Raw genomic sequence first — 12,780 nt, 5'->3', positions numbered from 1 at the left:
TGAACATGATGGTCAAGATTGCTAATTATTATACTTATTTTCCAGGTTGGCCTATTGAAAATCATGAGAGGTGAAGAAAAGGCAGTGAAGGACATAGAGATAAGCACAGTGGATGGATTTCAAGGAAGAGAGAAAGAAGCCATAGTTATATCAATGGTGAGATCAAACAATAAACATGAGGTATGTCAAATGATTGTGGTTTCCGATTGTGTGTGGTTTTGTCTGATTTGTCATTTTTTCTTGGCTTTGAGCATTCATTCTCCTATATGCCAAAAGTAATGAGTTTTTCTCCAATGTAGAGTATCAAGCTCTAAATAATAGCCTTGCATATGCAAAGAAAGGGAAAGTTGTACTTGTTCTACAAACCAAAAGGATGAAAACATACTTTTGAGATCTTAAAGCCTTTTTATATTGAAATAGCTTTAGTTTTGTCCTCGTCCCAAAAAATCATAGAGGACTATCATTCAAAGTCACATGTTGATTTGATTGACTTGCATATCATTGCACAACAAATTCAGCTTCATGGTTGTGGATGTCACTGAATTGGCCTATGCACTATATGATTGTGCAGCCTGTATTGTCACTTGTGAGAGGTTCACCTGTACTTGCATAAAGCAAAAACACGTATCAAAAGACTAGTTGACAAACTTACTTCATTACAACATTCTACCCCAAAACAGGCTGAACTGCAGAGTGTAGAGAGAGGGTTACACCGTTCTGCATACGTGTAAATATAGCTATACCCATACAGACGGGGGAGTAGGGGTTGGCTGTTGACTTCCTGCCATCAATCTGTATGAACCATTTATTACTTTGAATAAACTTGAAAATTCAAAAGACATGAAAATAATTCCTGTAATGCATCAAGCTAGAAAGCTAGCAGAAAAATAGCATTACAGAACTTTAAATTCAAATGCTTCCAAGACATTATTGGAAGCTTGAAGAATAGTACTCATAACTACTTTATGTAGGGGCCGATACGGGGACCTCTATCTTCTCGCAAATAAGTCCTGCCCGAAATCCATTAAGCTCGAATGCTAGCAGAAAAATAGCATTACAGAACTTTAAATGAAATGCTTCCAAGACATTATTGGAAGCTTGAAGAATAGTACCCATAAATACTTTATGCAGGGGCCGATACGGGGGCCTCTATCTTCTCGCACACAAGTCTATTATCATTCATGCAAAACGATAATAGACTCAAGATTTTCCATAGGATCTGGAATTTGCCCTAGGCAATCATTACTCCAGGCTAGTCGTATCCCTTTGCAGCTTTTGAACTGTCTCAGAGGTCTTCACCTTCCAAATGTATGCCATCAGCCATGAATGGTCGTACCGCTTGTCCAGGGGGGTGCCATGTGTGCAAATGTGTGAGGGTCTATGTGGAATCTTGTCAAATGTACACTGCCACATCATACGGTTGCCATGTGTACACTACCATGTCATTTGGTTTCCATGTGTATAGTCATCTCATATGGTTGCCATGTGTACACATTGTCCCGTGTTATTTGTTGATGTGGCAGTCCATGCCACATGTCAATTTACCCATGTTATAGTCCCATGCTATCTATTAGTTTGCTAGTGTGGTAATTTATGCCACGTGTGAGTTTTGAGGCAATCTTCTGTAACGTTGTTGGAGTGACAATCTTAAAATTAGTTACATGAGTAGTCCTAAGCCTAATACTAAGAGGTTCCACATATATAACACCATTACTCTTTATTTTTTAATAGAGATATACATTGTAGGCTTGTGCAATGTCCACTTCACATCCTTCCAAACAACGGGACCTATAGTTGTTGAAGGTTGGAAGGTGTAGAGTTTCTGATAGTGTTACCTTCCAACAGGGCATTGTGCTTCACATCCAACAGATAACGGCATGTTGCATTGCATTGCATTGCATTTTTTGCCTTCCAATGAGGCATTGTTCTCCAATGTTGGTTATTCTTACGCAGCCTCGAATTATCAGTTATTTACAGCAAGCAAATGGTTTAAACTGTACTCTCGACCAAGTATCTTCCCATCCCCAACTTTGGAGAAAATACGCTTGACAAGTGGAGAGCTTGCCGAGATTCACCTCTAATGTCCCCACTCTCGGGAGCCTAACTCATATTGGAAGAGCCTTGCACTCCACCACATACGTGCTGATGCTGTAGGTCTCTTATCCTAACCTGCTCATTGAAACATGCCTTTGATTAACCATAATCCAGACCATCTTGGATTTGCTGATGACAAAAGCCACATTGTCCACCATCAATGACTATTGTGGATATTGGCTATTGAAGAGGAGTGTTGGTGAAAATCCATCAAAATCTCTAGTTCTAGCGGTCTTCAAGCAAGAGGGGTAGTGTCGCAAGCTATCCCACATCCATTGTTTTCAGGGTTGTTTACTTGAAGTGGAACTCTTAACTTGAGCTTGCAAAGGAGTTCATGACTTTGCATCTTTGGATCAATGAGGGCCAACCCTTAGTTGGTGGTAAGAGTATGGTATCCCAAGCCACATAGGCTTTGAAGTCATGTGCCAGAGGAAGATAAGGGATCCCAAGAGCTGCGAGATGACTCCAAGAACATGGGAATCAGAGCCAAAATGAGGGGTGATACAGGATTTCTTTCCTTGTTCCCATGTTGGGAAAATAGAGTGGTTGTATTTAGAGGGTTGAAGGATTTGGTGTAAATAAAAAATAGGGGAAGGGTCTAGAGGGTCAGAGGCTTGTCAGATTTTCGAGAGAAGCGTGGAGAGAGAAAGGAGAGAGAGGGGTTCACGTTGAATGTTGTCTTGAGATGTGGATATACAATCTTTGGGGTGTGCAATGAAGAGTACAACTTTGCTGTGTGTCTCTCCCTCCTTCACCCTTGCTTGCATCCCGAGTACGAAGCACATACAGCACATGAAAAAATAAAGCTTGCTTCATTTTGGGTGGAGACATCGTGTACGCTCGCGGTCCTGGAGGGAAGGAAAAGAAAGTAAAGCTTGAGTGTTGGAAGATTGAGGTCATGCAAGGTGAAATAGTGTAGACGCTTGTGGTCATGGGGGGAATTCGAAAAGGAAAGCGGGTGAATAGGTGGAACGCGAGAGATCAAAGGTTGACTATATCTGAATCTTGCTAATGAACAAGCAACAGAGCCACAATGGCTAGCTTGTCAGGAAATATTTGGGATAGTTTGGTGCTTCATCTAATGTCGATATGAAGTATAGGCAGAGAGAAGCTGTGCTCGTGGTTCGCGAGAAGAGGTATTCAAGGGTGACGGAAGGCATAGCAAAGGGACCATGAAAAGGGCTATTCCTTGGAGACAATGATGGTGGCTCTTTCAATGCTCATGCACATGTTACTTTGCTAAGCAATGATGGTCATAATAGATTTCGCCCATATGTGCCTTTCGCCCATATGTGCCTTGTTGAGTGCAAGTGTTTTAGGAGACGTGATTGGCGAGTGTAGGCTTGCTCAAGCGGACCTCTGAGGCGATATATAAATGGGAAACAAAGGATGTCATCTTACGAAGATAGATGCCTAATTTTCCTCGACATATGTACCTTGAAGATAGTTCAACCATGAAATTAGAAGGATTTGGGAGGAAAGAGGGATGGGTTCTTTGCGTCATGATGTTGCGAATAGTCTACAAACTGTTCTTTGCACCAGAGAGTTCTGCTGCTGCCCGCCTCCACCTTATCCTACCTACTTAACCTTCTATGTTTGTTCTTCTACTGAGTTTGACGTTGAGATCTCAGTGGCGATTGTTGTTGGCCCTATAAGTACCCATGTAGGAGACAATTGAGGCAATCAATGAAGGTCGATACATAGGTTGATATAAAAAAAAAGAGAAAGGATGGTGAAGATACTGATATTTCATGGCAAGGAAGGGAAAGATGCTGAAACCTACCTTCGGAAATTTGTTAGAGCCAGCCGTATGTCTGGTTGGCCAGAGACTTTGTGGGCTCAATTCCTCTCAGACTTCTTAGAAGACATGGCATTAGCTTGGCATAGGACATTGCAAGAAGCAACAGAGAATGATTGGGGGCTGTGACGGATGCCTTGAAGAGGCGCTTTGGAGCAGAATAGTCTCCAAATGTGTTATTGGTCCAAGTAGATCAATTGAGTCGTATAGGCTCACGGAAGCAAAAGGATGCACAAGAGTGGAGCAAGAAGTGGAAGCCATCACATCAACTAGTAGAATGAAACTGAAAGTACAAAGTACTATAAAAGAGAACCCTAGGACCTAGTGTCCTAGTGGTACCACTAGTACTAGGTGTCATAAGACACTAAAATTACTAGGTGACCTAAGTGCCAATAACTAAAGCTACATGGCACATACTAGGGTCCAGAGGGCATCAATACGACCGGGAGAAGATGGCCTACAAACCCCCCTCCATGGTATGGGCTGAAGTATTCTGGAAACGTCTCAAAATACTTGGTATTTTCTGGTCATGGTGGCACATGTTCATCCAAAAGGATATAGCCACCTATGAATATACAAGGTATGCCAGATCATGTAACAAAGGGAACCAAGTGTAAAGCCTGTCGAAAGACTTCGAACTTGGGACGAGGAAGTGCCTTTGTAAACATATTTGCTATGTTGTCCTTTGTGGGAAGATAGGACAACTCTATGTCTCCTGCTGACAACCTCTCTTGAACATAATGATAGTGAACTTCAATGTGCTTGGTACGCGCATGAAACACTGAATTACGCGCAATGGCCAAAGCACTCTAGCTGTCAGTTTAGACCATAGTGGAGGATGTCTGGCAAATACCAAGATTTGTAAGTAACTATCGAAGCCAAACACACACTACTGTAGCAGTGAAAGTTGCCCTGTACTCAGCCTCACAACTAGATGTGGTAACTGTTGGTTGCTTCTTGCTGAGCCAAAGATACATGAACTGCCAAGCAAAAAACAATTGCCGGTATGTGACTCTCTGGTGTCGGAACAACCTGCCCAGTCACTATCCGTGTAAGCATGCATGGTAAGTGAATCCTGATCACCATAGAAGAGGGCTAAGTCCTGAGTGCCTCTGAGATATCTGAAGACTCTCTTCACTGCCTGCCAATGTTGTGAACTGGGCATGTGCATGAACCTGCTGAGTTGGGATACTGCATACTGTAAGTCAAGTCTGGTGTGGCATAAGTGAATGAGACATCCAACAGCCTACTGGTAAAGAGTGATATCACATGGTGGGCTCCCATCATGAGCTGAAAATATGAAGCCAAGGTGCACTGGAGTAGAGATTGGCTTGCAATCCTTAAACTGAAAACAATCAAGGAGCTGTCCAATATACTTGGACTGTGACATCATGATACCCCCCTCAACATGAGCAAACTGAATGCCCAAATTATAGTGCAGCTATCCCATGTTTGACATTTCAAAAGATTGCTGCAAATCAGCCTTGAGCAATATGCTAAGTATCAGGGCCTGTGATCAGCATGTCATCCACATATAAAATCAGAACTAAAAAATCAGATCCACTCCCACTAACATAAAGAGTGGGCTCTGTGGGGCTATTCTGAAAACCAAGGGACAGTAAGTGTGCATTAATTTTAGCATACCATGCCCTGGGTGCTTGCTTCAAACCATAAAGGGCTTTTCTCAGCCGGCATACCTTGTTTTTAGAGCCAACAACCTCAAAGCCAAGAGGTTGTGTCACATGAACTTCTTCTTGCAGATCCCCATGAAGAAAGGCAGTCTTGATGTCAAGCCGGTGCACTTGCCAATGGTGATGGGCTGCAATGGCAATGACACATCTAATAGTAGTAATCCTAGAAGTGGGAGCAAAGGTCTCCTCAAAGTCAATGCCTTGTTGTTGGGCATACCCTTTTGCAACAAGACGGGCTTTGTGTCGATCTATGCGGCCATCATGTAAGAAATCCTAGATTTACTATATTTAGAAATGTGCTAAGGAACAGAAAGGAGACTGAAATAGCAGAGAACAATGAATATTTGTATTGCTTGAGTGTGTATAGTGTGTCATCCATACAGTTGGGCCTGTCTTATATAGAGAGTGAAGAGTCACACATGAAAAGGTGTGTACTCCAAAGTGTATGTGCATGAAGAGGTGTGTACCCCTTGTGAAGGGTGTGACCCTTGATGAGAGGGTACATTACAATGGTAGTGTCTCTTCAATAGAATGTCTCTTGTGAAGGGTTGTGCCTCATAGGAAGTGTCCTGTCGAAAGGGCATACCCTTCCACAAGTGTCCATTCATCAAACCATCCATAAGTCTAAGGTATAGAGAAAGGAATACGTCACAGATCGTGACATCCCCTCCCACTCAAAATAAGACCTTGGTGGAGATAATGAACTGGTGTAGAAAATATCACGGTAAATTCTGAAAATACTGCTGTAAAAATGTCAGGGTACTGCTGTAAGTCTTCATCAAATTGCCAAGTAGCGTCGGAGTCATCTAGATCTCGCCAAAGAACAAGAAATTTTGTGATAAGTCGATGTCGAGTCTCTCATTGTCAATGGTCTAGAATATGCTTAGGAATAAGGAGAACATAATTGTCTTCAATTTCTAGGACAATCACCTACAGAGGAACTGCTTCATCGCCTGGAACGTACGTCTTTAGCCAAGAAATATGAAATGTCGGATGGATTTTACCCCATGATGGTGGTAATTCCAATTTGTAACTTGAAGGTGAATTTTTCTTGACGATCCGGAAAGGTCCATAGTATCTTGGTCGCAACTTAGGAAACACAGACTTGACCGTCTTGTAGCGATGTGGGGCTACAAATAATAGCAACCATGTCACCAGTTTCAAATTCCAGGTGACATCTATGTTTGTTGGCGGACCGTTGATACCACTCTTGCGCTTTTCGCATATGATCCCTGACTAGGAGTAGAATGTCTTGCATTTCTTGAACCAGTTAATCAGCTAGGGCCACTCGATGTTGAAGTACAAAATTCGTTGGTACAATCGGAGTGTGTCCATAAGCTGCTTGGAATGGAGTCATGCTGATGGCACTATGGAAAGAGTTATTATAAGCAAACTCAAGGAGTGGTAGATACTCTTCCCAAGCTACTAGGCGTGACTGAATATAATGTCGGAGCATTTCTTTCAGAACTTGGTTGACTCTACAATAGAGTTGTACCCAAAGATTCGAACAGAGAAATCCAAAAGTGACTGGTAAACTTAGGATCTTTGTCGGAGACTATATTCTTGGGCAATCCATGGTGTCGGAAGATGTGTTGTATGAAGAGTTTGGCGATGTCTGGAGCCCGTGCACTTCTTTTGCAAGCAACAAAGTGTGCCATTTTGGACAATCGATCAGCAATTACCATAATCTGAGTGTTACCTTTGGAGGATCGTGGTAGTGTTGTAATAAAATCCATGGAAATTTATTTTCCACCTTTCAGTTGGAACTGGAAGAGGCTGAAGAGGTCTTGCTGGAAGTCCTCGGCTTGCTTTCATTTGTTGACAAGATAAGCAAGATGTAACCATTTTGATGATGTCGCTTTTCATCTAAGGCCAGTAGTATGTTGCATTGAGTAACCTGTAAGTCTTGTTGATGCCTGGATGGGCAGCATAAGGAACTACATGATGCTCTTTTAACAAAAGACGTCAAACATCCTTGTCATGTGGTACACAGACGCGATCTTGATAATACAGAAGTCTTTATCATTGAGATACTTCCCTTTGAATGAATTCGGTACATCCACAGATAATGTAGAGATTACCATAGCTGATGCTAAAGTTAACCTGCTGAGAGCATCTACAACTACATTGCGTAGTCTTGGAATGTACTCAATGGTCATGTGAAAATTGGCCAAAAACTCAACCCAGCGTGCTTGTCGAGCGTTCATTACTGGCTAAGTAAAGATATACTTTAGAGAGTGATGGGCTGTCTTTACCACCGAGTCGGCTCCCATCAGATAATGTTTCCAAGATTGATAAGCATGTACGATGGCAAGGAACTCCTTATCATAAACCGGGTATGTGGTTTGGATATCGGAATGTTTATGGCTGTCAAAAGCAATAACTCTGCCTTCCTGCATCAAGACTACTCCTGTAGCGATGTTGGAAGCGTCGGTCATGACCTCAAACGGAAGGTTTGGGTCAGCAATAGCCATAACAGGGGTGGTAGTGAGTGCTTGCTTGAGTTGTTGGAAACTATACTCTATTTCGGGAAGCCACTGAAAAACTGCCGTGCTTTTTAATAATTCGAACATAGGAGCTGCAATCTTAGAAAACCGATAGACCTTTGTATGGTAGAAGTTTGCCAATCCGAGAAAAGAACAGACATCATAAACATTCTTAGGAGTAGGCCAATTTCGGATTACCTCGACCTTCTTGGGATCCACAGAGATGCCTTGAGCTGAAATAACATGTCCCAAATATTCGAGTTGGGTTTTGAAGAACTCACTTTTCTCAACGTTGATGTAGAGAGAATTTGCGCGGAGAACTTCAAAAACTTGGTGCATATGTTGTTTTTGCTCATGTAGGGATCTACTGAAAATGAGGATGTCATCGAGGTAAACGATGACGAACTTATCGAGGAAAGGCCTGAAGATGTCGTTCATTAGTGTGACGAATGTGGCCGGGGCATTGTTTAACCCAAAAGGCATGACCAAACATTCATAGTGTCCATACTTTGTTCGAAAAGCTGTCTTGTACTCATTGCCTTCTCGTATGCGAATTTGATGATAACCTGAACGAAGATCAATCTTTCAGAATTGTGTTGCGTGTAGAAGTTGATCGAAGAGGTCATCGATGCGAGGCAATGGATACTTGTTTTTTATAGTGAGCTTGTTGAGGACTTAGTAGTCGATGCAGAGGCGCATTGACTTATTCTTTTTTTCCACAAGTAGTATAGGAGATGCGAAAGGGCTGCGAATAGGTTGAATGTGACCTTTGTCGAGTAGTTCGGTCACCTACCTTTGGATTTCTTCATTTTGAGTGTAAGAAACCCGATAAGGAGGTTTCGACAGTGGGTTACTACCGGGAATAAGTTCGATTGGGTGATCCACTGGTTGTCGAGGTGGTAACTTCTTTGGCAATCCCTTTGGAAAAATATCCAGGTAAGGCTGGAAAAAAGGTTGGTTGAGGTACTCAGGAGGATCCTTTGTTTGTGTCTCCTCTACTGTCGTAACCAACAAAAGTGAAGTCTTTACTTAACGTTTACAAACCCACTTCTTTACTTGTAGGGCAGAGGCAACTGGAGTTGAAGGAGAGTCCCTAGAACTAGTTAGCTCAATAAGTTTTCCGTGGTGGACAAACTAGATAGTATGACTGCGAAAACTGATTGATGGATCATAGTCGTAGAGCCACTGTTGTCCGAGGATGACATCGTGTCGAGAAAGAGGCATGTTGTTGAAGTTCAACTTGCTTGTATAATGTTGGATGTGAAAAGACAAGTTTTTGATCCTAGTGTTGCACAAGAAGATAGTGCCATTTGCGAGTTCACTCTGATAGTCCATGGGACTAGGACTGGTGGTCAACCGAAGTTTTTCGACCATAGAACTGGCTAGAAAGTTATGAGAGCAGCCACTGTCGATGAGGATAGTGACCGTTGTTCCACGAATCGATCCTTGGACGCAAAGTACTTGAGTGGCCAAGGAAGGTTCGGGATTGCTGGCAAGGCTCACGTGGATGGTATTTGCCATTCGAACAGCTCTGTCTGCTTTGGACAATTGAACCATCTATGGTCGCTCGTGTAGATGGTACAAAGTCCTTTTGTGCTGGAGTTGTTCTTCTTGTCAATGGCTGCACCTTTATGTTGGTGATGACGGTCATGACTTTGTGAAGAGGAAGAGGCGCGATCCTTGGAGGAGTGCTTCTGTTGGGATCCAGCATACGATTTTTGAGACTTGTGGGATCTTGAGACTCTTGCTGACCTTGATTACCCGAGATTTTTCTGAACTTGGGGTTATCTTGAGGGCGAGCACCCTTGGCCATAGTAGAGTTATGTGTTCTATTAGAACTCTGCTTCCCTGTGCTTTGGAAATCGGTAATGCTCTCTGTGTAAGCAATAGCGCCAGCTGTGGTGGTGATGTTTGCTTTGAGGACATCAATGCGTAACGAGGGATTTAGGCCTGAAATGAAAGCATGAAGGCAATCATCATCAGTTAAACCATCGATCTCCAGCACCAATGTGGTGAACTGAGAGATGTAGGAAGACAGGGAGCCCGTTTGCTCCAACTATGGAAGTTTTGAACGTGCTTGGAAGTCTGCATTAGCAGGTATGAACTGCTTACGGAGCACGTGTTCAAAACGTTCCCAAGTTAACACACTTTTGCCATCCTTTAAGCGTCGTTGCCACCATAGGAAAGCTGTATCTTTGAGGAGGGAGGTTGCCAAGGCAATCTTTTTGCCTTTAGTGAGGTCAATAGTATTAAAGTACATGCGCAGTAGTTTTGCGAGCCATTGGTCAACTGTTCGGCGATTTCGTTGACCAGTGTAGGCTTTCGGAAGTTTAATGTCAAGTCTTTTAGTTTTGGAAGCTTGGAGTAAGCGGTAGAGGGCAATCAGCATTTTGTACCTCTGGTGGGAACGAGTCCACATAGTCGTCCGGTGGCGTCACGTCATCCTTTGTATGTGTGGTACTGCGAGAATCTTGGAGTCGTTGGACTTTCTGGACCAAGTTGGAGATGCTGTCCTGAAGCTGAGAAATTTGAAGTTGAAGTAATGCTTCGCATTGTATGTTGACTTTAGGGGTCTTTTTTGGACTTGAGTCGCTTATCGAGGTTGCATGCGAGCGTTGCGACATATCTAAGATCCCTGTGAGAAGAGCACGAACTTGCGCTCTATTTTGTACCATTCCTGGAAGAAGATCCGGGCTGCTCCCTGAGATTTCTTATGTTGGAGGGAGCAGGCGAGGCAAGATGGAACCACCTGTGGAAATCTGGTAAAGGAGGTCCTGTCTAAGGTAACACTGGTGATGCCAAAGTGGGTGTTACTGCTCGTGAGAGGACAGGGGTAGGTTGCAGAGTCCACGGATCTGAGAAGGGATAAGGAGCTGCTATCGGGAGCGGAGGATATCCAGGAGGAGGAGTGCCTTCAGAGTGTAAATACTGTCTTGGGGAAGGTAAAACCTGTTCAGGAGGATATTTGGGAGCTGAAAGAGGTGGAGAGTACTCTGGAGATGCTGAAGCTCAAGGGTAAATCGTGAGGAATATCGGGTTCTGGGTATCTACTTGTCTCATGAAACACAACCTGGACTGTGCTGAAGAAGTAATGTAATTGAGGTGCCTCACGCAGAAGATATAGGATGTGGTCCAAGTCACTAGAAGGGCACGTGACACAAAAGACCCACGATGCAAAAGCTCCGAAATGGGCTGGTTGTGCAATCTGAACACGTTTGCGTGATAGATGATGCTTGAGGTATCCTCGAGGGACCGAGGCATTACCAGGGATTTCCATGCTTTAAGGAGGGGGCTTTCATTTGTTGTAATTTGATAATGAGCAGCAAATAACAATATGAAAGAGAATCCTTAGAAATAGAATGGAAAGAATCCACCTGGCATAGATTAGATCTGCCAATTAGTTGTGTAGAAAAGGCATGAAGATCTCTGTCCGGAGGTCCATGTTGCTGTCTTTGCAAGTCCATGTGGATATGTGAACAAGAAACAGGTGCCTGGCGAGACTTTTGAGGCAGATGGGGCGTTGGCAAAGGCGTTTTGTAGATTGCGTGAGATCTGGCACACTTTTCCAGTGTTGAAATCTGCGCTGTGTGCTGCATACTGTCGGAGAGCAGGTCTGGCCTGTGTATGAGTGATCGGATAATCAGCAACAGTGGCTGTTCATGGGCAGAGGTAGCGTGAGAAAACCAGCGAGAAACCAGGTTGGTTTGGTCGTGGAAGATAGGCAGCAAACGTTGCTGATTGCAGGCAGGTATGGCGGGATGAGCAGGAGAGAAACTGGCGCTGCAACTTCTCCAAACGATGCAGTCAACGTCCACGGCATGAGTGCAGGAGGAATGGCAAAATCCATACGGCCGTTTTTGGAGCGGAGAAGGCTGACGGGAAAACGCAGTTTGATATCGCCCTTTTTTTCCTGGCTGGTTGGTGGTTGCCAAAAAATTAAAACGTGGGTTTAGAGAACCCTTGGGTAGTCTAGGGTTAGAAGCCTTGGGTGTAGGGCTTGTTGCGCTTTTTAGGCCCTCTAGTTACGCTTTTGTAGGTTGGTGTTTTGTGCCAAAGGGTGTGTCTATTCTAAGGGGTATGACCCTTGGAATAGGTGTACCTTTTCATGAAGGGGTATAACCCTATTTTAAAGAGGGGTGTCCCCACACGAAAAGATGTCCCCTTTTTCCCACGATGGGGTGTGTCCCTTGGGTGAGGAGTCAAAAACTCTTCATCAAAAGGTGCATCCGATGGTGAAAAAGGTGCATCCCTTGGTTTTGGGACAGCCCAAGCAATCAAAAGACACGACTTTTGTCATGTCCATTCACATCAACTCGTGATGTGAGGGAGACGGAGAGGCCACTGATGACTTTAGGTGGGGTTGACGCTAAAAATTTTTACGCTCATTCTCTCCATCTCTTCCATGCACAACGTGCGTGGATATCCTTCTAGCGGAAAGAGATGTATCAGATAGGCGCTAGAAGGTGGGGGGCCTTTCCTACAGGCAAGAGCAAAATTTGCTTTGATACCACTGTAAGAAATCCTAGATTTACTATATTTAGAAATGTGCTAAGGAACAGAAAGGAGAACAAGGAATATTTGTATTGCTTGAGTGTCTGTAGTGTATCATCCATACAGTTGGGCCTCTCTTATATAGAGAGTGAAGAGTCACACATGAAAAGGTGTGTACTCCAAAGTGTATGTGCATGAAGAGGTGTGTACCCCTTGTGAA

The 12,780-nt window shown here is 43.6% G+C and overlaps 1 protein-coding gene across 1 annotated transcript in view; it reads left to right on the top strand.

Annotated features, from left to right (window-relative positions):
- The window catches only part of LOC147879789 (DNA-binding protein), a 129,482-nt gene that overhangs the window by 91,184 nt on the left and 25,518 nt on the right, over positions 1 to 12,780 (top strand). The window contains exon 14 of the mRNA XM_087371543.1: positions 46 to 180. Within this exon, the coding sequence (XP_087227669.1) occupies positions 46 to 180 (135 nt within the window). The remainder of the gene's footprint in view (positions 1 to 45; positions 181 to 12,780) is intronic.

This window comes from Dipteris shenzhenensis, chromosome 33 (genome assembly GCF_047967505.1).
Source record: "Dipteris shenzhenensis isolate YYH24624 ecotype China chromosome 33, Dip_SZ_1.0, whole genome shotgun sequence".
Classification (NCBI taxonomy): domain Eukaryota; kingdom Viridiplantae; phylum Streptophyta; class Polypodiopsida; order Gleicheniales; family Dipteridaceae; genus Dipteris; species Dipteris shenzhenensis.
Note: the sequence above shows the minus strand (reverse complement) of the source record. Positions and strands in the feature narration are given on the sequence as shown.